This window comes from Puma concolor, chromosome B3, assembly GCF_028749965.1.
Source record: "Puma concolor isolate L17-30 chromosome B3, mPumCon1.1.hap2, whole genome shotgun sequence".
Lineage (NCBI taxonomy): Eukaryota > Metazoa > Chordata > Mammalia > Carnivora > Felidae > Puma > Puma concolor.
In genome coordinates this window covers 103,014,537-103,037,045 of record NC_141672.1, presented here as the reverse complement: position 1 = coordinate 103,037,045, position 22,509 = coordinate 103,014,537, and the positions used below count along the sequence as shown (strand labels likewise).

Below are 22,509 nucleotides of genomic sequence, written 5' to 3'. Positions count from 1 at the left end.
CTGAGGACTGTCCCTGGAGCAGGTGGAGTGTCGCTTCCCAGAAAGACCCCATGCTGAGGGTGGAGATGCTGAGAGAAAGCAGCCTTTTTCTGGCCAGTGAAGCTGGTGAGCCTCTGAGGGAGGCATGAGGCCACTGTTTGCCTTGTGAGCAGGTGTGTAACAGGGCAAAGGACAGATGGGCAGGCTGGCAGTGCAGGCTGACCGAGATGGGAAATGTGTGCGAAGTTGAAACCAGTTTTATTTCTGTGTTACGGTTCTCAGAACTCACTGGAAAGGGACTCCGGGCCGTCCTGTGGACACCTGCTCCAGCCCTCCCTGCTCCTCCCTGCCCGGCTCTTCTTCCTGCACTGTGGATGGCTCTCGCCACCTCCGGCTTCCCTCTCCACTCAGCTCACAGGGCAATGAATCGTTGCAAACCCGGGTAGTTCCATCATAAAGCAATCTGCGGGGCTGGGCTCGGGGGTACGTCCCGTCTGAAAGATGTTTGGAACAGTCATATGGGCTGAGAAGAATAAGCTGTGTCCGGCCTGACCCTTGAAGAGCACAGGGTCCATCTAGACCCTGCGAGAAAAAGCAGCACGTCGTCACCAGAGACGGGGCTGCAACTTGTACTCACAGAGTGATGGTAATTTTCTGGTTTTCCTCTTTTGTTCCCAGGAGTGTCATAGTAAACGTTGGTTCTACTGGTTTCTCAAGTTGGTTGATGAACTGGATCTTGAACTGGTAATGATACACTGAAGTGAAAAGGTGGAGGGGGAAAGGGAGAGACCCAGAGAATTTAAGTGGATGTTTTAAATTAAAAATCTTATACTTTTAAAATTTAAAAATGCAGAGGGTAATGTCTAGATGGGTTGACACCAACGTTTTTTCCCCCTGGGTGGTGGGATTATGAATGCTTTATATATTTTTCTTTTTCTTTCTCTGTATTTGCTAAATGTCTACAGGGGACATCTGGTGTATTTGTAATACAATAATCACTATCCAACAGAAGAAGGCAGAATAGGAATCTGGTATACCTAGCATTCTCACCCATTTCTAGATACAATCCTGTTGGACTAGTCCCCTTTCATAAATTGGTAGTTAGTATTTGTTAAGAGTCCCCTTTCATAAACTGGTAGTTAGTATTTGTTAAAAGTCCCCTTTCATAAATTGAAGGATATTATCACCTTTCAGGCATCTGACAAAAGCGAGAGAACACACTGCCATTTTTTAGCTTTGCCTCTGTTTGATGGGGTCACATTTGGGGTGGACAGAGCTCTAATTAAGAAGCATATGCCCTAATGACCACATCTCTATATTCTGGAACAGTTCCTGGGCACTAGCTCTGTGGGGGTCAAGGAGAACATTTTCTTTTTTTTTTTTTTTTTTTAATTTTTTTTTTCAACGTTTATTTATTTTTGGGACAGAGAGAGACAGAGCATGAACGGGGGAGGGGCAGAGAGAGAGGGAGACACAGAATCGGAAGCAGGCTCCAGGCTCTGAGCCATCAGCCCAGAGCCCGACGCGGGGCTCGAACTCCCGGACCGCGAGATCGTGACCTGGCTGAAGTCGGACGCTTAACCGACTGCGCCACCCAGGCACCCCAAGGAGAACATTTTCTGATGGAAATAAGATAACTCTAGTGCTGGCACTTGGGCCTAAAATTTTTCCATCTTGTCAAATGCTCAGAAAGTCCTTCTACTGGGCTGTTTAGAGAGGGGAACTTATTTTACTCTTCCTTACCTAAATGCAGTCTATATATAATTACTACAAGTACACTCCTTGCTATTAGACGGGTTCGTTAAACACTTCACAGGGCATCATCTCATTTACTCGTCATAACAACCCTGTAAAGTAGGTATTGTCATCATCGTCCCCTTTTATAAATAAGAAACCTGGGGCCCAAGAGGTGAAGGGACATGTTCAAGATCACACAGGAGAGTCTGACTCTTCGCTTGGACCTACTGCTAAGGCTCCTAAGATGGCCTTGACTTCCCCTGCGTTGTCACAACCGTCTATTGGGCTGTTTCTGAAATTACCCCACCTCATTCCAAAATGGCTGGTTGCTGCTTGGACTTCTCTCTTTTGCTGTCCACATATTCTCTAAATACCTGTAGGGTTTTAGCTCCAACGTGGCAAACAGGTTTCACAGGGTATGCCAAGTCCACTTGATTGATAGGACTGCCCAGAGCCCTGTGTTGAGATGGGTTCTGAGGCTACACCCAGGTTCTTGGGAAGACTGGTGTCTGCCTTGGGCAAAGGAGAGGGATTTATGGCATGCTTGCTGTGTATTTGCCCTTCCTGTTCTAGGTAATAATTAATCCAGTAATCCTGATACAGTGCCTTCCACATAGTAGGTGTCTAATAAATTTTGTGGGATGAACACACTGACAGTTTGCTCTGGAGTAAAAAGAAGGGTATTCCTATTAAGCAGGATGGAAGTCACCTCTGAGAATCCAACACCCGAGTTTCAAGCTGTGTTTTAGGAGAATTCCCACTGGAAAGCATAGATCGTGGCACTAGCCCCTTGTTCATCCATCCCATACATCCAGTGTGTGGAAATTCACCCTCTTTGTGAATCAACCTACTACCTGCCAAATGGTGCATTTCTACTGGAGGTTAGTAGCTATGTGCAAACCTGGCGGCAGCTCATGGTGTGTTTGCCAACACCCCAGCTGCGGTGTCCTGGTTTGCCTGTATTGCTGGGATTCTGGGTTATTTACCCCACCCACCCCTTTGACATAAATCAACCTTCTCATTTGGTCTTACGGTGGATTAGCTTATGTTCCTGGGGTTATCTCTAGGGTTTGCTCTGAAGCACCAAAGTTTATTCATGTATTTTTATGTTTCCAGCAAGAACCAAACACTAACAGTTGATTTATAGGCCATGAAGTTTTCTGCTTTAGGTAGGAGCCAGCTTGGGCATCATCTGGCCTCTTGGACAGTGCCCCGTGCATAATAGGTGCTCAGGTCCTTAAGCTCAGATCCTTAAGCATGGGATAAAGTAGTTTGATGCTCTCAGGACTAGGAGGCTGGGGGTGAGAAATAGGAGAAAGGCTCTGGGCCCAGGTTCCAGAAAGGGTTCTTCAACCTTAGGTCGCAGTGATGGAGACAGGGACTCTGGCCTATCATCTCAGAAGCCTCCGAGGCCTTATGCTATTTGGGGTCTGTCAAGAGAAGCCTGTAACAGGCAGACAGTGTTGTAAGTTGAACAGAGGCAAAAGGAAAGGTCCTTCCAAAGACACAGGCTGTAGGTGTGGGTGGGGCTGGATGAGGACAGGACGGGGCAGGAGGGCTGGCCTGAGGGTTAACCTCCTAACGAGGAGGCGGGGCATCTTCCCGAGTACTCAAGGAACACTCCTACCAACCAATTTTAATCCAATTTAATGTGTATTAATTGAAGTCTACTGGTGCTCAGCCCAGTGCTAAAAGCCGTTGGGGATAAAGGATAAAGGAGTACAATTGGGAGTATGCACGGTAACAACACTGGCTAATATGTATTTTGTTTACCTGTGCCAGGCACTTTGCATCTCTTATCTCATGTAACCCTCACAACAGCTGACACTATCATCACCTCCTTTAAAATTTTTTTTCTTTTTTTTTTTTCTTTTTTTTTTTTTTTTTTCAACGTTTATTTATTTTTGGGACAGAGAGAGACAGAGCATGAACGGGGGAGGGGCAGAGAGAGAGGGAGACACAGAATCGGAAACAGGCTCCAGGCTCTGAGCCATCAGCCCAGAGCCCGACGCGGGGCTCGAACTCCCGGACCGCGAGACCGTGACCTGGCTGAAGTCGGACGCTTAACCGACTGCGCCACCCAGGCGTCCCTCATCACCTCCTTTTAGAGAAGAGGCAACTGAAGCACAGAGAGGTTACGTGACCTTTCCAGTATCACACAGCCAGATGTAAGCCCTGACCACCCGGCTCCAGGACTTGAACTTTTAAGTGTTTGTACCTGGGACCATAACTTTATATACCCTAAGGAAAAAGTTGAAGTATGGAAAGAGATTTAAGTTCGAGAGTGTCATAGCAGGATTACTTCACTAAAAATAAATCAGAAGCACCTTGGATAGTCACCAACAGAGGAGAGACTATGGACTAATAATGACCATTATGATAACTACCATTCAGCTGTTTACCATGTCTCAGACACAGAGCTAATCGGTTCACGTAATTATCTCATTTCTCATTAACGATGACTTTGTGAGACGCCCACTCTATCCTCCCTCCGCAGTGGTTAACACACGCAGAAGCTGACGGTGGGGGAAGTCAAGTAACTTGTCCATTGTCACGCAGCTAAGGGCTGGTGAAGCTGCAATTAGAGGTGAGTCTGCTGATTCTGGGTTCATGTTCCCAACCATGTGATTTATGGAGTCATTAAAAGACATTTTTGGAGCAATTTCAATCCTTATAAAAGAAGTGGAAAGCGAAAACAAAAACAACCCCAAACAACAACCAGGATACAAAACTGCATATCTAACATGAGACCAACTTTATAAAACAGAACACACAGGAGGGAGATTCATAAAAATATAACAGTGCTTGTCTTTGGAGAGGAAAGAGGGGTAATTTTTATTCTTCTTTACGCTTTTCTGCAAGTTTTGTGTTTTCTACAATATGCAGGGATTCTAATTAGAATTTTATTGGAAGAAGATAAAGCTTTTAAACAGAGTAGAATGGAAAACAAGAGAACCAGAAGCCATGGCCCGGACTTAGAGGACCTTGCAGCTGGGAAGCCGAGTCACATTTGTGACCCTGGTCACCTCCTGTTTTCCTGTCTCATGGGCGTCAATGTCCATGTCTTCTCTCCCCGAGGGCAGGCTTGGTGTCATAGTAAGGCTTCTATCTCCACGAGTCTCAGCATGCACCAGGTGTCTAAGGGGTATTGGGGGGCTATTTGTGTGAAAATAAGGCAGGACATCTGCTGCCTGAAAGACCCTAACTGTGAATTGGCATAATGAGATATAATGTTCATTTGCTGAGACCCTGCTATACATCAGGCTACATACTAAGCGATTACATACATCATTTTTGGTCCTCATAACAAGACTAAATAAGGATAACATGCTGGTCAGGTTCCATCTTCTCCACCTACCCCTGCTATCCCCATCCACTCTCTGCCCGCCCCATGGCCTACATCTCCCGGGTTCCCTTGCCAGATGGTTTCTGGTTGGGAGGCATGAGCAGGTGATGAGGGCAGAGCAGAGAAAGGTCAGGGTGTTTTTCCCTCTGCTCCTGCCTGCTTTGGAGCCGGACCACGAAGTAACTGTGCCCCACAAGTAGCTGCTGTGTGGTTTCTGTAATACCACCCGCCCTCTGTAAGGAGTCCTGCCCACTCCCTGGAGCTGACCTCGGCCGGCGGAGTCCTGTTTTCTCCTGAAACCTAGAGTGGTAGGGTGTCAGTTATTCTGGTGGATTACAGACAAGGAAGCAGAGATTTGGACACATGTCCAAGGCCACCCAGAGTGTTACAAGTGGAGCAGAATTTGAACTCAGGTGTCTGTCTCATTCTAAAATCCCCTTCCCACTGTCTCCTGGGGTTCTGGTTCTGGAAGCTGCATCCGCCCTTTGACAGCAAATGCAAACACTCAGCCCCTGAAGCAAAGCTGCTGTCAAAACCTGCCTGGAATGAGGCCATCAAGACGAAGTGCCTGCTGGGCCTCACCCACCGACATCCGTCCTGGGCTATCACTGCTGCAGATTCCTCCTGCCTGTCCCCTGAATGCCTAGCCCCTGAGTGGGGATAAATGTTTCATGTCCCTCCACTGGAGATGGGTTTTTGTCTTCCTTTGTTCTTAAACTGTGAGTAGGAGGAGATTGAATCCTACATCTGAAATGCTGTGGTTCCACGGTTCTGGGGAAAGGTGTAAAATCCAGGGGTCGGCCTGCCAGGACCCCTTTAGCATCCTTTGAATGAGAATCTCCTGTCCTCCCTCATTGTCTCCCTGGGGTGGGGCCTGTGCAGGAAGTCAGAACCCCAAAGGTGCAGAAGTGGCCTGAGTCCACCGGCTTCCCAAGAGCTCCTGAAAGATGTATGGGCTGTGGAGGGGCACAGGAGTGAGTGGACGAGGGCACCCTTGTGTCTGCAAGAGCCCAGCTGCAGAACTCAGCAGGTTGACAGCACAGAGTCCTGAATTACCTGCACTAGAAAAGTCACTTTTTTGGTGAAATCTTGAAATGACATAATTTTTGTAAATATGAAAGAGCCTTTCATACTGAGAACTAATTAGATGTTCTTATTTTGGATTTTTGTGTTTTCCTTTACAAGAAAAAAAAAAAAAAAGACAATTTGCCTATCATCCCCTCTCCCTGCAACTCCGGGACAATGATGCTGTTACAAAGATTAAGGAAAAAAGGGTGAGTAATTTTGCTCACTTTCCCTTCTGACATGTTTAATAAGGATTTTAAAAAATGATTTAGGAGAAATGCTTTTGATCTTGTGACTGCAAAGGGGCCAGCCCAATGCATTCCTCAGTTCAGGCAGAAGAAATTATTTTAGGTCTTAAAGATAAAGAGGATGAAACAGTCCATTAACCCTGAATGAGATCGGGCAAATGCCATCTAGAGCAGACGTGTGAGGCCTCTGGAGATTCTCCACCTATAGAGAGTCATTCTGAGATTCAAATACCCCAAGCACCCTGGATTCTGATCTCACGTGAGCCCCACTGGTGCCACGTAAAAAACAACTTAAGGGGCGCCTGGGTGGCTCAGTCGGTCAAGCGGCCGACTTCGGCTCAGGTCATGATCTCGCAGTCCGTGAGTTCGAGCCCCGCGTCGGGCTCTGTGCTGATGGCTCAGAGCCTGGAGCCTGTTTCAGATTCTATGTCTCCCTCTCTCTCTGACCCTCCCCCGTTCATGCTCTGTCTCTCTCTGTCTCAAAAATAAATAAACGTTAAAAAAAACACAAAAAACAAAAAACTTAAGTTTCTTTGCATAAGCCAGCTGCTGTCGGCATTGGATTGTGGAATTTACAGAAAGAGAATAGTTTGTTTCTTCTTTTTTTTCTTTTTTGTCTCACGGAAAAAAAAAATGATTGCGGATCATTAGATATTGGCTCTGGGACATATTACTACTCTCTTTGCACACATCAAAGAGGTCTTTTCTTTCAGTGTATTGATTTTCTTTCATGAAGATCGGAGGGATGGGATCTCTTGTGTTGTCTTGCAGCACCAAGGGCTTGTCCTTAGACACGAACGGCCTCTGAGGCGAGAGGGGCAGCTTCAGACGGTGGGACCGCTGAGGCCAGAGGAGGGTGCTGGGCAGGGGCGAGGGCGGGGGCAGCCGTGCTCAGAGCAGGCTGGAGGACAGGCAGGCACACGTGGTTTTGTGACCATGTGTCTCTTGCAGCTGTGTGCTTATGTTGGTGCCCACATTTGGGCTTAATAGTACCGCACCACAAGTGTGATACCCCCGAAGCACTCCCGAACGAGCCTCTCCCAAATGTGCTACTTTGGCATGTGGGTGATTTTGAGCCGAAGACAATCAAGGCCCAAAAGACTCGGGAAGAGTTTCTTGCTTCCCCCTTATTTGCCCCAAAGAATTTGGAGAGGGGAGCTGGTGCAGGAAGAGAGCTCCCACAGCAGAGAGGTGCAGAGTCCGGGTGAGGTGTGGTAAGCCAGAGCTCAGACGGGCCTGTTGGTTGATTCCTCTCTGTGTCCCATTGCCTCTGCTTGGTGTGACAAGCATTTGTTTCCCAAACATCTTCCCATCTCTCTGTAAATTAATTTCCTTTTCTTTGAAACCCCTCAGGCCTGCTCCCTTCTCCTTATAAGAGGCCTCAGATGTTTGACTTCTTTAAATCTCTCGTGTCTATGTGAGGTTCTAGTCCCTATAAAATTACAGTCTTCTCCTGCAAATCTGTTTGATGTGAGCTTAATTAAGAGACCAGCCAAAAGAACCTAAAAAGTGTTGAGGCACCTGGGTGGCTCAGTCGGTAAGCGTCTGACTTTGGCTCAGGTCACGATCTCACATTTTGTGTGTTTGAGCCCTGCATAAGGCTCTGCACCGACAGCTCAGAGCCTGGAGCCTGCTTCAGACTCTGTCTCCCTCTCTCGCTACCCCTCCCCTGCTTAAGTGCACTTTCGCACGTGCTCTTTCTCTCAAAAATAAATAAACATTAAAAAAATTTTTTCAAAAGAACCTCAAAAGGGTCAAGGAAAAATTTTCCTCCCTGACACCCTGTTGTCATGAGCCTGGACACTTCCCCTTTCTGTGGGCAGTTGCCTCTTCTGCTGGGGTTGGAGATGAGGGAGTGTGTGTGTGGTAAGGAGTGGCACCCTGCTTCCTGCTGTTTGTGCCCTAAGTGCTTCACATGAGAGGGCAATAAGAGCCCTCAACTGAGGGGCTGGAATCCTCTCTCTCGCACCTACTGCCACATGGCCATGAGCCCTCGTGCCCGCTCTGAAGCTCAGTTTCCTCATGTGTAAAATGGGCATGTAGAGCACTGTCACAGAGTTGTTGTGAGGATGTGATGAGACGGCAGGTATAAAAGCGCCCGACTTGTAGAACGTGTTAACCCAGTGACACCTACTCCCTTCCTATACACAGACCTTACCAGGCACGGTTCCGAGCTGCACCCGTAGGTGCCAGTTTTAGTGGTTCACCCCCGTGCTCAGCCACATACGATCACTTTGTGGCTGAAGAAACAGGCCCACATAGGTTTTGTCACTAGGCCAAGGTCACATATAAGCTTGGCAACAAAGCCAAATTCTGGACATTCCTTATTCCCAATCTCAAGCCTGTGCTGTGTCTACTCACCCATGAGTTTTTCTAGACCTCTCCGTGGAAATCAGCAAAAACCTTCCAAAGAAGTCATCGAGAGAAGCCAGAGACAAACAGACCACCCCCCCCTCCCCCAACCCCACCACCCAAAGTCAGAGTTTGTCTGGTCAGCCAGGAGGAAAGAGTACTCAAGGAAGTTCGCATAGGTGGGATGAGGCTCAGAGTGTAGGGAGAGAGGGAGAGGAACAGGGATAGGGAGAGCAGAAGGGGGAGGGGGAGGGAGGGAGAGGGGGAGAGAGAGAGAGAGGGAGAGAGAGGGGAAGAACCTGCCTTGGTGCTCTGCTCAGGAGGCCATGTGAAGGGGAAGAGCAAGGGCCATGGAATCAGTGCGACCTGGGGTCACACGCTGCATTTGCTACTCACAAACTGTGTGACTATGGGAAGCCTTAATGTCTCTGAATCTCAATTTATTTATTGGGAAATTCACCATAATTCGTTCCCAGCGCCACCCGTCTCAATCTCTGTCTCCCTGTCTCCCTGTTTGGGTTGTCGCAAGGATTAAATGATAAAGGAGTACGACATACCCTTCATGGAGCCTGGACAGAATAGGCCCCCTTAAACACCGCCTTCCTCACCTCCTAGTGGCCTCGTCCTACCCCAGGAGATTAATTAGGTGTGGCCTTTGCTAAGCAGAACTTCCTCAGGATGGGTATGTTCCCCTCTCTTCTCTCTTGGAACCCAGGCTTCTAGGGGCCTCTGGGTGGCTCAGTTGGTTGAACATCTGACTCTTGATTTTGACTCAGGTCATGATCCCAGGGTTGTGGAATTGAGCCCCACATTGGGCTCTGTGCTTGGGATTCTCTCTTCTCTCTCTCTCTCTCTCTCTCTTTCTCTCTCTCTCTGTTCACCTCCCCCCGACCGTGTCTCTCCCCTGCTGGAGTGTGCTCCTGTGCTTTTTTTTTCTCTCAAATAAAAACGAACAAACAAACAAACAAACAAACAAAGCAAAACACAAGCTCCCGGACTGGTGAGGGTTCTTCCTGCGAGACTGAAAATGGAAGTGGACAATAAACTGCCTTGCGTCACTCTCCCCATTCTCTTCCGCTGCTGTGTGTTCTCCCAGTGGGCACTGGGTTCTGGCAAGCCAGCAGTTGTAGGAAACAGATCCTTTGATGGTTTTGTTGAAATATCTTGGGAGGCAGAGGTGGGAGGGTTAAGTTAGTCACCCTTTGTGAAGCTACAATCAGGAGGTGATGTTTATCTTGCCCAGCCAGATCCTGCACTAAAATATATCGTACAATTAGATGTTCTTGAAAAATATGAATTACGGGTTCTCTGTAACCAGGGTTGGGCAAGTCTCTTCTTTTAAGAATCTATAAGTATTCATCAAATGCCAGAGAAATAGGTTTGGGGGGCCCAAGTCAGAGATGATCATGACCATGATGGGTGGAGAGAGGTGCAGTTATGGGGACCTAGATTAAAGGCCTTGTGCCAGTACCATCGATAGAACTTTCTACGATGATGGAAGTGATCCATTTTTGTGGTCTCTGATCTTGCGGCCACTTATTTGAGCACTTGGAAGGTGGTGTGATTGGGGAATCGAATTTTTGATCGTATTTAATTCTAAGTAATTTAAATCATCACATATGATGAGCGGCTACCATACTGGATGATGCAGCATTATATGGACCGCAGTGTCCCATGAGCAGCTGCTCCTGACCAGGCAGTCTCAACTGGGGATGATTCTGGCCATACCTAGGACAGCTTGATGTGACTCCAGGGATGCTGCTCCCCAACAACGAACAGAATAGGATTTTGCTCACTGGAAGGACTGAAGCAGAACCAGGGAGGATTTGGAGGCCCCAAAGAAGGGAGGGTGTAGTGCAGGTTACAGCTTGTCACAGGAGTCTCGGTTAGAGGCCAACGTGAGTTCTGACCAGTTTCAGACAGTCCTGCCTCATAGCCTCCATATCACTGGCCTCGTGGGTCCCGTGAACATCAGAAGTGTCTGGAGCAAGATCAGTGGTTGGCAATAAAGACACCTGATTTTTGTCTCCAAGTGACTCATGGCCCATCTTCCTGGGATAGCGCTGAGCATCGACATGTGGGAGGTGGCTGGTCTCCACTGAGCCCTGTGAAGTAGGGACTCTGCCTACTCTGGCTCAACTTATGCTTGAAAAATGAATGAATGGATGAACACATTGGCTTTTGGGAGCTGCTGGGGTGAGGTGGTGCTGCCCTAATGCAACTCTGGTCCTCCTTCATAGGAAAGAGAGCCCTGTGAGCTCACACCAGTGGCGTGTGGTGGTTGGGCGCGTGGGTCCTTGGTAAAAGGAAGGAACTCAGCCTGGCTGTGTCTACTGGTCTTCCCCTCCCCTCTTCCTTCTCTGTGTGCTTGCCTGCCCCCGCCCCCCATGGCGCCCCCAGTTCTAAGCCCCCCATAGATGTCCTCTGACTAGACCAAACTCTTCACTTCAGACACACACCTCAGCTCTGGAAGGTGAAAAATGGCCTCCTTTCTTCTCAGCTGATGTCAAGGAGAAAACAAAGTCTTCCCCCTCTTCTCTCCTCCCTCCTTCACCCACACGAACAGACCAGGGGCAGATTACTGAGGTGAAAAATCACTCAGCCAGTTGTTTGGAGGTCCAGATCTAAATGCTGACTACCAGAAATTTACTTTGTGTCCCTGGGCAAATATTTCCCCCATCTGGGCCTGGGTGTCTGCGTCCATGAAATGGCAGGGTAGAATAGTCTCTAGAAATGCTAACATTCCACGATTTAAAGTAGATCCAGAGAAATGTGATTATCGGAGGGGCTTAATCACTCCAGGCAGCTTTGCCATTTAAAAGAGGAGCTGGTTAACCCAAATGAGTGTCTAATTGGCAGCCTGCGGTGGGAAAGCTCCCTTAAGCAGGAGGCCTTCCAAGTTCACTCGCCTGATCCGGGGTGGTACCTTTGCCTCCTCCACCCCCAAAGGGTCAGACAGCAGAGGGGACCCTCTGGCCCCTCAGGCAGGAAAGGTCCACCTTCACTATAATGCTCTCAGAAGCTATCAGCTGCCCACAGCGGATTTCTGTCATTCCTGGGCTTCACGGAAGGGAAATCTGGCTAGAGAGCAGAAGTTCAGATAAACAGGAATCCTGTGCCTAAAAAATAAATCGCCTGGGAACTTGAACTTGCTAGTGTGATAATAAAAGGAATAGAGGCTGGGGGTCGGATGCACCTGGCTCTTGGCCTCCTTCCAGGCTGTATGGCCGTGGGAGGGTCACTCCACCCAAGCTGTGCTTCCCTCCTCTTTAAAATGAGATCATAACCGGCCCTGCCGACCTCGCTTGGCTGCTGTGGGGACCACAAAGAGGTGATGGCTGCATCTGATGTTTTGTATAAAACGCGGTGCACATAAATGCAAAGTGGTGGTGATGGCATGTTCACCTTCTGCAGCTACAAATATTCTGCACAGTAATAATCAAACAGTGCAGGGCCGAGCTTCTCCCGGCACCGGTGAGCATGTGCAGTGAAACAGTAAGATGCTAAATCACTCACGAGCTGTTTAAAGGATTAGACAGAAATGTTAATAGCAACAGATGTCAGCTTGTTCACTCATGGAGGACACGACTCTGGCTTCACTGGAGCATTTCTCTGCTGGCTCCAGCCCCAAACGAGGCCACGGCTCTGACCTCTGGTTCAACCCAGAGTGGTCGGGGCTTGGTTTCTGCCCTGAGGTTAAGGATCTGATTGGGAAAGTTGGAAGAAGCCAAACTTCATCTTGGGAGGGTCTCAGTAGAGCAGTAATGCCCTGTAAGATCGGCTGATCCAAACTCTAGAGGAAATGAGAAGCTATAAACATAGCCTGAAGCCTTGCTCTTTTTTTTTTTTTTTTTTTTTTCCCCACGGAGGCTGTGAGCAGAGCTGAGAGCACTTGGTTCTAGTTGGGGTTTGAAGACACCTTCAGGTCCCTGCACAGTGAGACCTGGGTGGTCAGAGTAACTGCTCAGGGCCTTCCGGATCTAACATTCTAGGGCACCATGAACACGGATGGATGAAGAGAGGCTGACCCAAGGATTCTTCCAGAAAGTATCAAGTTTTCTCCTCCTAGCACTTGGCAGCAAGGTGGACACGAGAGAGAGGCTGTGTCCACATCACCGTCTGGAATCTTTGGTTTCAGAAGCACTGAAAGAGCAGAGCCTGAAGTAGCCACAGGAAAAGACTTGGGGGAACTTCTGACCCTTCCGATGAGTGGCTGCCTCATGGGCCACCCACACTCACCTTTGAAGGGGGACTGGGCCCGCGTCGCGAGGAAGAGCTTCTTGCTCTTCTTGCCCTGCCACTCCTGGCGGACGTGGTAGCCCAGCGTGTTGCAGTGGCCCTTCTTGCAGCTCAGGCACAGGCCCTGGCTGAAGGTGCCCATGTCGCTGCACTGGTATGCCGTGCTCTGCATGCTGGCGTGCAGCAGGGAGTCGATGAAGAGGTGTACTGAGCGCTCGTGGGAGCATTTTATGGTCTGAGTGATGGCTGCAACACAGGGCAGGAAGGACGTTATCACCCCTTGATCCAAAGTACCCCCAACCCAAAGGATGATTGTTTTCAGCACAGATCAGTGGCATGTTGGGAAGGAGGGGGGCGGTTGCTGAGGCTGACCCACTCATCGACTGAAAACTACAGGAGTGGACCCCTCCCAGTCACGTGGTGGAGAGTTGTCACCCCAGGCACTTCAGGGGTGGGGGGCTCCTAAGGGCACCCTGGTGTTTGAATAGGAAGCCTAAGTCACTAAGAAAATACTGAATTATTTAAGAAAACAGGGTAGAGTAATTTATTAAAAAAAATATTTATGGAAGTGGCTCAGTCGGTTAAGAATTCTACTCTTGGTTTCGGCTCAGGTCATGATCTCACGGTTCATGAGATTGAGCCCAGCGTCAGGCTCCTTGCTAACAGTGTGGAACCTACTTGGGATTCTCTCTCTCCCTCTCTCTCTCTGCCTGCCTGCTCCCCGCTCCCCCTGCTCACACTCGCTTTCTCGCAAAATAAATAAATAACCTTAAAAAATATATGTTTATGTCTTAAATGGTTAAAAATGTGCACGGGCTGATGCCTTGGGTTGAATTAGCTGGAACAGGCTTGTGTGGAATGTCTCTTAACAAACCTAGGAAAATGACTGCCAGGTTACTCTTGGGGCTCAGCTAATGGTCTGGTGAAAACTGAGGTCTCTCCCACAATGTCTACTCTCTGCCCTAAAGCAGCCATTGCCTCCATTGGGTAACCGGCCTATAAAACCAGCAAGGGGATTGGCCTCTAGAAGGATACATCCTAGCAACCAGGTTTGCATGGGCCTAAACCAAAACAGCAAGTTTAGGAAGTTTATCTAGCATGGATTTTTGACCTTTTTTTGTTTTTAACTCTCCAAATCTTAACCTAGTCTTTAATAAATTATTCCTAAGGAATGTTGAAGAACCACCATAAGGTATGTAAAGTACCTGATGTGGAGGTACAGCACAGGTCACTCTGCCTAAAGGTATTGAAGGCTAAATGCCAAGATTGGACACCTTAATTCTTGGACTAATGGTGCATTTGTTGTGCACCTACTATGAGGCAGGTACCATGCTGAGGGCTTTCACTCATCCACTTTCTGAATCTTCCCCACCGCTCCTTGAGGCAGCTGTTATAGATGAGAAAACGGAGCTTCAAAGGCATTCACTAACTCATTCAAGCTCACCTAGCCAGGAGGTGTTGAGGTGCTAAAGCAGTTACCAAACTACCTTCTGTTCAGGTGTGTCGGGAGAACCACCCCAGAACGGGATCGCTTAAAAAAAAATTTTTTTAACATTTATTTATCATTGAGAGACACAGAGCGTGAGCAGGGGAGTGGCAGATAGAGGGGGAGACACAGGATCTCAAGTAGGCTCCAGGCTCTGAGCTGTCAGCATAGAGCCTGACACGGGGCTTGAACCCACAAACCCCAAGAACATGACCCGAGCCGAAGTCGGTAGCTTAACCAACTGAGCCACCCAGAGAATGAGATCGCTTTTAAACTTAAAGGTGAAGAAAACTGAGAAAAACCAACTCAAAACTGGGCAAGCAAAATAAACATACTTGATTCCATCACTTTGAAGGTTTGTACAAGAGAGCAAATGGCACTAAGTGGTCAGAGAGGTACTTAAAACTACTACTTAACTAGGCAACTAGTTACTAATCCTAGAGGCTTGTGTTGAGCATTGGGAGGGAGTAGATCTGGGAAGAGGGCTGGTTGGTCAGCTGGTGATGGAACAGGACCCGTGAATGACTGGAGGGACACTAATGGGAGGGGTATGTAAGGAATGGTGAGGGGGAGTTCCCAGAAGGTTCTGTAAGGCGTGGGCGGGTGGAAGGCTGAGATGCTGGCCAAAATGAGATAATGTTGAGTGTGAAGGTCATTCTGATGTTGGAGAGGTGAAGGTGGTGATATAATCACAAGAGAGCATGTTCTCAGCCTGGTTTGGGATGATGGAGGTGAGAAGAAGGTATGCGGGGGTGGAGGTCTCCAGCTGGCTTAGTGTGAGTTGGCATGTTTTCATCAGGATGATATTTTATAATAATGAGAAATTTGGAATGCTTATGGAATGTATCAGTTTTGCTGACAGTTTTGTTCATTAATCCTGTGCATGTTGTCAATGTGCATGCTATTGTTTCAGTCTCAGATCTGAGAGAGAAGTGGGATCACAGCCCAGATCATGCCACAATCCAGCTCCTGCCCCAGTGTAAAGGAAGTGACAAATTAGAGCTGAACTTTGAATCCAAAGAATCCCAGTAAGGTCCTATGGGACCAGCTGGGACCAGTGGAAGAGGTACTGCCACTCCAGTCAGACCAAGAATCAAGAAGCTATGCTCGATTAAGTGCGTCCTCATGTGCCCCAGAATAGAGAAAGTCCCCCGGGATGAGGAAGCTTCTAGAGAAGGAGAAATAACCACAGGCATCAGGACTCCACTTTCAGAAGGGGTAGTACCCCTGGAAAGACTTTGTTGCATACACTGGGTGGGGCTAAGAGGCAGGGATTCCTTCTTGGGGCTCCCCAGCTCACCGTCGGTACTTAGCCTCCAGTAACCACTGCCAGTTGAAAGGAGGGCCTCCTGGGGGGACACCAGCCCTTACCCACTCCCACAAGCCCTCTCTCCTAGTGGGTTTGGTGACCATATACCCTGGGCACCAACCCTTGCTCAACGGTTCCCAGAGTCCCACAGAGCTGGAGATTTACTGGGTCTGGGGGCGGCATACAGGTGTGGGAGGTAGAAGCCAATGCAGGCTAGTGCTCTCGGCCTGGCCCTCCTTCTCACCATTTAAGCCGTGCTTGCTAATGTGTTTGTAGAGCTGTAGGAAGTGGCAGCCAGGTTGGAAGTAGCCCCCATTGGGGTAGAAGTCATAGTGTGCTATGGGCTGTTTGATGCCCACGCTCAGGCCCATGTGCTCCCGGGTAAAGGTGTGAATGGCGTCCACAAAATTGGCGTCATCTGGTGAAAGACGGTCACTGGGCGAAGATCCCTCAAACAGAGGGCCCGCGGCATCCAGCCCTAACAGGAAAGCAACGGTAAGGGTTAGGTGGAAGCAAGGGGACACAAGGAGAATGCCCTTTTTAGTTTTTTGATGTTATTATACATTCATGAGCTAGCAGGAAGAAGAAAATCGTAGGGGATAATCTTTCTCTAGAAAATCTTGCTATAACCTTTCGCAGTAAAACCACAGTAATTCATGGTGCCGAAAATTAGACACAGGCTGTGCGTTATCTAATGGGGAGAGAGGTCTGCTGGAACTATCCAGTGGTAGAAATAAGGTTATGAGGGAATGCTTGATTTATTTAAGCGAATCAATTTTAAGTACCTCTCAAGCTACTTTCAAGAGCATCTGTTTGCATACAAAAAAAAGCCCGCTGTGCTTATTGTAAGTAGTTCTAACCTACCCATCAAAGAAGGAGTTTATTTGCCTGTATGTTGTCAACAATTTCCCTAAATGAGCTGGCTTTTCTCCTACACCAGTGTCATTTCCTTGGAATGTCCAGAACAGCCTTGGGACATCACTGTTCCCTAGTGAAAATGTCATGAGCAAATAGGATGGCTCAAAGCTCTGGTCAAGTGACAGATGTGTGTGCATGAGACTAAGCGCAGCTCCTGGCTGACTGTAGTTGGGGAGTATTTATGCACTCAGAGTTTTTCCTGTGTCTTTTTTCCTTCACCTTCACTGCAAGGCCCTTTGATGTCCCACATCAGCCCCAGCTTCCATCCCTGTTGGGGGTGAAGGAATTGATAGGGGGCGGTGAGAGCGCCTGTCTCCAGCTCTCACCCATGGCTACAAATGAAAGACATCTTGGTGTGATTTTATTCTGTTCTTCATGGGTATGAGTATGAGATGACAGCAGTGATTAGCTGTCCTGCCGCCTCTGACATGAGTGAGCCTGGCTAATGATGCCTGATGTGGCCCATGATGCCAGCCAGAGTGGAGAGGGTGCTGGGGCCTGGGGTCACCTCCCTGCGGTTCTGACTTAGCCTTCGAGGCCTGGTTGCTTGGCAATGGGTCTCATTGGCCTTCTGTGGAAGGTCTGCTCACCCCCAGCCTATGGAGGGTTAAATCACAGAGGTGGGGCCATGAACAGTGGCCTGTGAAGCAGGGCTCCCCAGTCACCAGCAAGATAAAAATAAATAAATAAATAAAATAAGGGTGAGGAAGTGAGTTCTCACAATGACAAATTTCTTTCTTTTAAATGTCTGCCATTATCTTTTAACCTCTTCCTTGGTGAAGTAATGGGAATCATAGATGTCAGCTGCCAAAAATGTTCTGACTTGATAAAATTAAAGGCCACAACAACGCTAGTCATCTCAAATTTCCTTTGAATTGTTTTAGCCTGTGAAGTATTATTGCTTTGACCTGCTAGGTCTTGAAGGATGAGTAGGAGTTTGGTAGCTAGACCAGGGCTGGGTGGGTAAGTGGTAGTAAAAAGTTCCAGGCAAAAAGAAAAGGACACGCAAAGGCCCAGAAGCATAGGAGGCAATGGCATGTTTGTGAAGTGGAGAAAGACCTAGTGTCATGGACGCCTGGGACTACAGGGAGGGAACGGCTGGAGGGGAGGTCGGAGAACTCTGGGGCCTTGTTTGGGCTTTCTGAGTTTCGTCCTGTGGGTATCTGGGGGCCTTGGGGACTTGGTTAGGGAAACACCTGGTGATACGTGTTCTTCAAAAACAGAACTGTGGGGCAGCATGGGGGATGAGGTTGGTGTCTATGATGCCTGGGGGGAAAGACCTTCTCACACAACCCCAGTTCTTCCTGGGTATCTGGGGCCGTTCCCAAGTGAGTGTAGAGCTCCCTGCCTCAGTCCAAATAGGTCCCAGAGTAAGACCCGTATGTTTCACAAACGTGGAAACTGAGGCACAAACGTGGCCGATGTTACTGCACATTTCAGCCTGTGATTTTTTAACTTGCTCATATTGGGCTTTTTAAACTACAGGTTGAAAAACTCTTTGCTGGTAGAACAGTGTATAGAAAGCCTACTTTTTAGGTCCTATTTGGCATGACTATGAAGAGGCACCTGTTGGAGGAGAGGCACCAGAAGTTGAGGCTGTAATTTATTCTGAATGCTCGAGGAACAGCAGTCTGTGACAGTGGTCATGTTTGACGCCCTGTAACCAGTCTTCCCGTGAACACCGGCGCCGCGTGAAGGAAGCTGGGGACCTGGTAATTACGGGACTGCTGTAGAAGCGGGTCCTGCACACCACCACCCCCGCCCCTCCCCCTGCCCCCCTCTCCCCGCCCCCCGTGGTTGTTAGTTATCAGGCACGGTTACCTGTAATTCTCCCGATCTTGTGCTTTCCGCCGATGTAACTGCCAGCGAATCCTGCGACATGTGCACCCAGGCTGTACCCAATTAGGTGTACATTGCTTCGAGAAAATTGAACAGATTCCTGGAAGACAGAGGCAAGATGGTTACAGGGGAGAGCTGCTGGACGGTAACCTCCTGTGGGTCCAGCTTGTTCTTGGCTCCCACCCTGTTCTTTACGCTGGGTGGCAAATGAGGTGCTTAATTCATCCTCCAGACCCAAACTGGTTTCTCACCCTTTTTTTTTTTTTTTTAAGTTTATTCATTTTGAGAGAGAGAGAGCACACAAGCAGGTGACGGGGAGAGAGAAGGAGACACAGAATCCAAAACAAGCTCTGTGCCGTGAGCTCAGAGCCCCACATGGGGCCTGAACTCACGAACTGTGAGATCATGACCTGAGCTGACATCAGATGCTTAACCGACTGAGCCACCTCGGCGCCCCTGGTTTCTCACTTTTGCTGGCTCCCACCTTTCAGTCTCGGCTACCTGGGACCCTGCCTGGTGATGCTGCCCCTCTGCCTGCCTTTATTAGCACCTTAATGCCTTGCACAGTGATCCTGTTCATTTGCGCGGGGTTTGATGGTGTTACAGGTATGTTTAGATCCCTCAGCACATCCTAGGGAGTGAGCATAAAAGAAACAGTGGATGGGAGAGGGGAAGATAGTTCTGCAAAATAGGGGTTTAAGCAAGGCATCTGAGGGAGCCCTGATGTCCCATCTCCACCCCTGCCCTCCCATTTCTACAGGGTTAGCAGAGCGGTCCTCCCTCCTGGGCTGCTTGGAGACCAGCTTAATTCACTGACGCTTCCGGGAAGGGAGAGGAAGGGAGGGAAGGGGAGGCCGGGGCAGGGCTCACCTCCAGCCACCGGATGAGAGCGGCCACCTCGCGGCCCACGAGGCGGGTGTTGTGGACAGCCATGGTGTAGTGGTGGTAGGCCAGGGTGAGCCAGTCTGCCAGCCCCACGTTCACTGGCTGGGCCATTCCAGACTTCAGTGCGGCAACCATCTGCCAGATCCAGTCTTCCAGAAAGCCATCCACCTGCACGTGGGCCCACAGAGTAGTCAGTGTAACCAGGAGGGGCCAGAGGGGCCCCTTCTTTCTCTCCCTTCACTTTTTAAATTCTCCAAGTCTTGGCTAACTAATGCTGGATCCTTCTTTCCAGAAAAAAAGGCTTCGGGGTGGGGGGAGGGAGGGGTCTCTCGACCTTGGCACTACTGACATTTTGGGCCAGATCCTTCTTCTTGTGGGGGCTGTCCCGTGTGTTGTAGGATATCTAGCAGCATCTCTGGTCTCTGCCACATAGGTGCCTGCAGTACCCTTCCCGCCAAGCTGTGAAAACCAAAAATGTCTCCAGGCTTTGCCAAATGTCCCCTGGGGGCTACCCCTGGCCTCCAACTGAGAGCTGTTCTCTTAATGTGTCCCTATTTTAAGAGTTTCTGAGCCTTAAAATCATGGAAAAGTCTGTGTAACCAGGTGCTAAAGCTGACCTATCCTTTGAGCATCAGCCCTGGTACCTTCGGCTCCAGGAGGGAGGCCTGCTGGGCCATGGCCACAGCCACGGCTCTGAATCCCCGCTCCTTTGCTCTCCTCTGGCCCACTCATCTGCTCGCTTTCGAGGGAATAAAGCACCATGGGCTGGAGCATGGCAGGAGCTCAATACCCATTTATGGAGAAACTTTCTGTGTATGCGCCTTGTTTGAGAACCAGCCTGCAGGGCACTCCTGACAGGCTCACAGAACAAAGACATTTGTGTTGCGCCTGCAAGGACAAATAGGAGTTCACTTATAAGAATAAGGGTGGGCTGGTGAGCGTGGGGCACGGCTGTCTAGGGTGGTCCAGGCAGAAGGAAGAGCACACAGAGTTAGGAAAGGGCCCCACGGTATGTTGAGGGGAAGAGTCTGGTGTGGCTCAAGACTAGACAGTGGGAGGCGAGGCTGGAGAACAATACTGACGACGCGGCAGGTCATTCCGAGGTCAGGTGCGTCCACTTACTCATGTTCACCCAGTGCTTTTCGTGTGCGTAGGGCACCTTGGGTTCAAATCCAGACTCTGTCAGTTACTAGCTGCGTGACCTTAGGCAAGTTAGTTAACTTTTCCATGCCTCAGTTTCCCCATCTGGAAATGGGGAAAATAATAGCACTTTTTCCAGGATTGTCGTGAAGATGAAATCAGTTAATAGATGGAAAGCACTTAGAACGGTGCCTGGAATGTAGTAAGCACTCAGGAGATGTTAGTTACGTAGAGTTATTTAGTTATGCAGTTATGTTAATAGTTATTTACATAGCGACGCAGCTGTTGTTGTTATTACTAGTAGTAATAGATATATTCCCATCTAGGTTTTAAGAATGAAGAGTGCATTCTGGTAAAAGACCCTGGTAAGAAAACCCTGCTATCTTCATGTAGCATTTTGTAAACAAGATGCTTATTTAGTCATTAATTCAGTTAACAAATATTTTTGGAGCACCTTACATATAATGGATACTGTTCCGAAGGAGAAGAGGGAGAACGCTGTAGGCAGAAAGCACAGCCTGAGCCAAGGCCAAGAGGAGAGAAATCACAGGAGAGTGGAAGGAGCTCCAAGCAGTTGAGTGTTGCTGGAGTCTAAGTGGGGCGCAGGGAAGGTGAGGGGAGGCAGGGAGGGTGATGAGGGCAGGAGGAGTGAGGAGGGCAGGAAGAGTGAGGGGGGAAGGGAAGGTGAGGGGGGCAGGGAGGGTGATGGGGGCAGGGAGGGTGAGGGGGGCAGGGTCAGAGGGAGAGCACCTGGAAGAAGGCCCAGCTGTGCTGCGTGCAGCCTTTGTGACTTGGTGGCTCTCAGCTCCAGCTTCTCCTCCACCCCTTCGCACATCTCTCCTCTGGACGTGTTCCTTCCTTCCCACTTTCTCTCTGTTTTCTTGTAAGGAAAGTCTGTTTGGCTAAAGCAGCTGAAGAAATAGGATACTCTTCTCTACAGTGACTTGCCTCCTTCTAATCCATATCTTCCCGCAGGGTTCCCATTGGAGAGAGTCTGCTCTTTGGTTCCCTTTAAAAACATGTTTCATCTTAGCATTCTGCCCTCTGTTTTTCTTAAAGAAGCATGGATTGAGCTCCTACCCCAGCTGGAGAAAGCCACAGCTAGGAGTTTGCAGTGTGAAGCCTGCTGCAGAATTGGGGGGCCCATTCAAACCCCTCTGACAAAGGCCCAGTGAACTGGGAGTCTTTGAGAGTGTGAACTTGGAGTGTGAGTGTTCTGGGTGAATTTGTGTCCACTGTTGGCTGTGTGACTATGGTAGCTGCTTGACCTCTCTGAGTGCATTTTCCTGATTTGAGATACTAACCCACCTCATAGGGAGGTGTGGTGATTAAATGGGTTGATGTATAATGTAAAGGGTCTCACTTACGGTAAGGCCTCAATCTATGTTAGGTCTCTTCTTGAGCAGCAGGAAAACCCATCACCATCCTCACTGCGGACCCTGGGGTGTTAGGAAACTCCACTTCCTTAGGGTGGGAGCTCTTTGAATCCTACGGGGAAGCTGCTAGCAGGCTATAGTCACCACTGCTTTCCCCTGTAGCGATGGCAGCACCCCACCTCGTGGCTATACCCATGTGGCATCACCACGTGGCCTACCACGTGAGACCAGGAACAGGGTCTGTTTTGTTCATGGGGGCTGTGAGCCTGCACATAGCAGGCTCTCCTTGAATACATGTGGAAAGAGTGGCTGGTGGGTTGACGGGCTCATTTTGTTCTCTACGGTAGGAGAGATGAGGGTTTCAAGAGTCTTTCTTTCTTTCTTTCTTTCTTTCTTTCTTTTCTTTCTTTTCTTTCTTTCTTTCTTTCTTTTTCTTTCTTCTATTTCATGCTGAGCGAGGAGCCCAATGCAGGGCTCACGACTGTGAGATCATGACCTGAGCCAGGGTTAGACACTTAACTGACTGAGCCACCCAGGAGTCCCAAGAGTATTTTTCAACTAGAAGTCAGGGAAAGATTTCCAAGTCATGA

General features: G+C 48.9%; 1 protein-coding gene across 1 annotated transcript in view; it reads right to left on the bottom strand.

Annotated features, from left to right (window-relative positions):
* Positions 1-22,509, bottom strand: part of LIPC (lipase C, hepatic type) — a 140,485-nt gene that overhangs the window by 6,507 nt on the left and 111,469 nt on the right. Inside the window, exons 3-7 of the mRNA XM_025919973.2 lie at positions 19,389-19,571; positions 18,501-18,618; positions 16,006-16,239; positions 12,967-13,212; positions 617-734 (exon numbers count right to left, since the gene is read on the bottom strand). Of these exons, the coding sequence (XP_025775758.1) occupies positions 617-734; positions 12,967-13,212; positions 16,006-16,239; positions 18,501-18,618; positions 19,389-19,571 (899 nt within the window). The remainder of the gene's footprint in view (positions 1-616; positions 735-12,966; positions 13,213-16,005; positions 16,240-18,500; positions 18,619-19,388; positions 19,572-22,509) is intronic.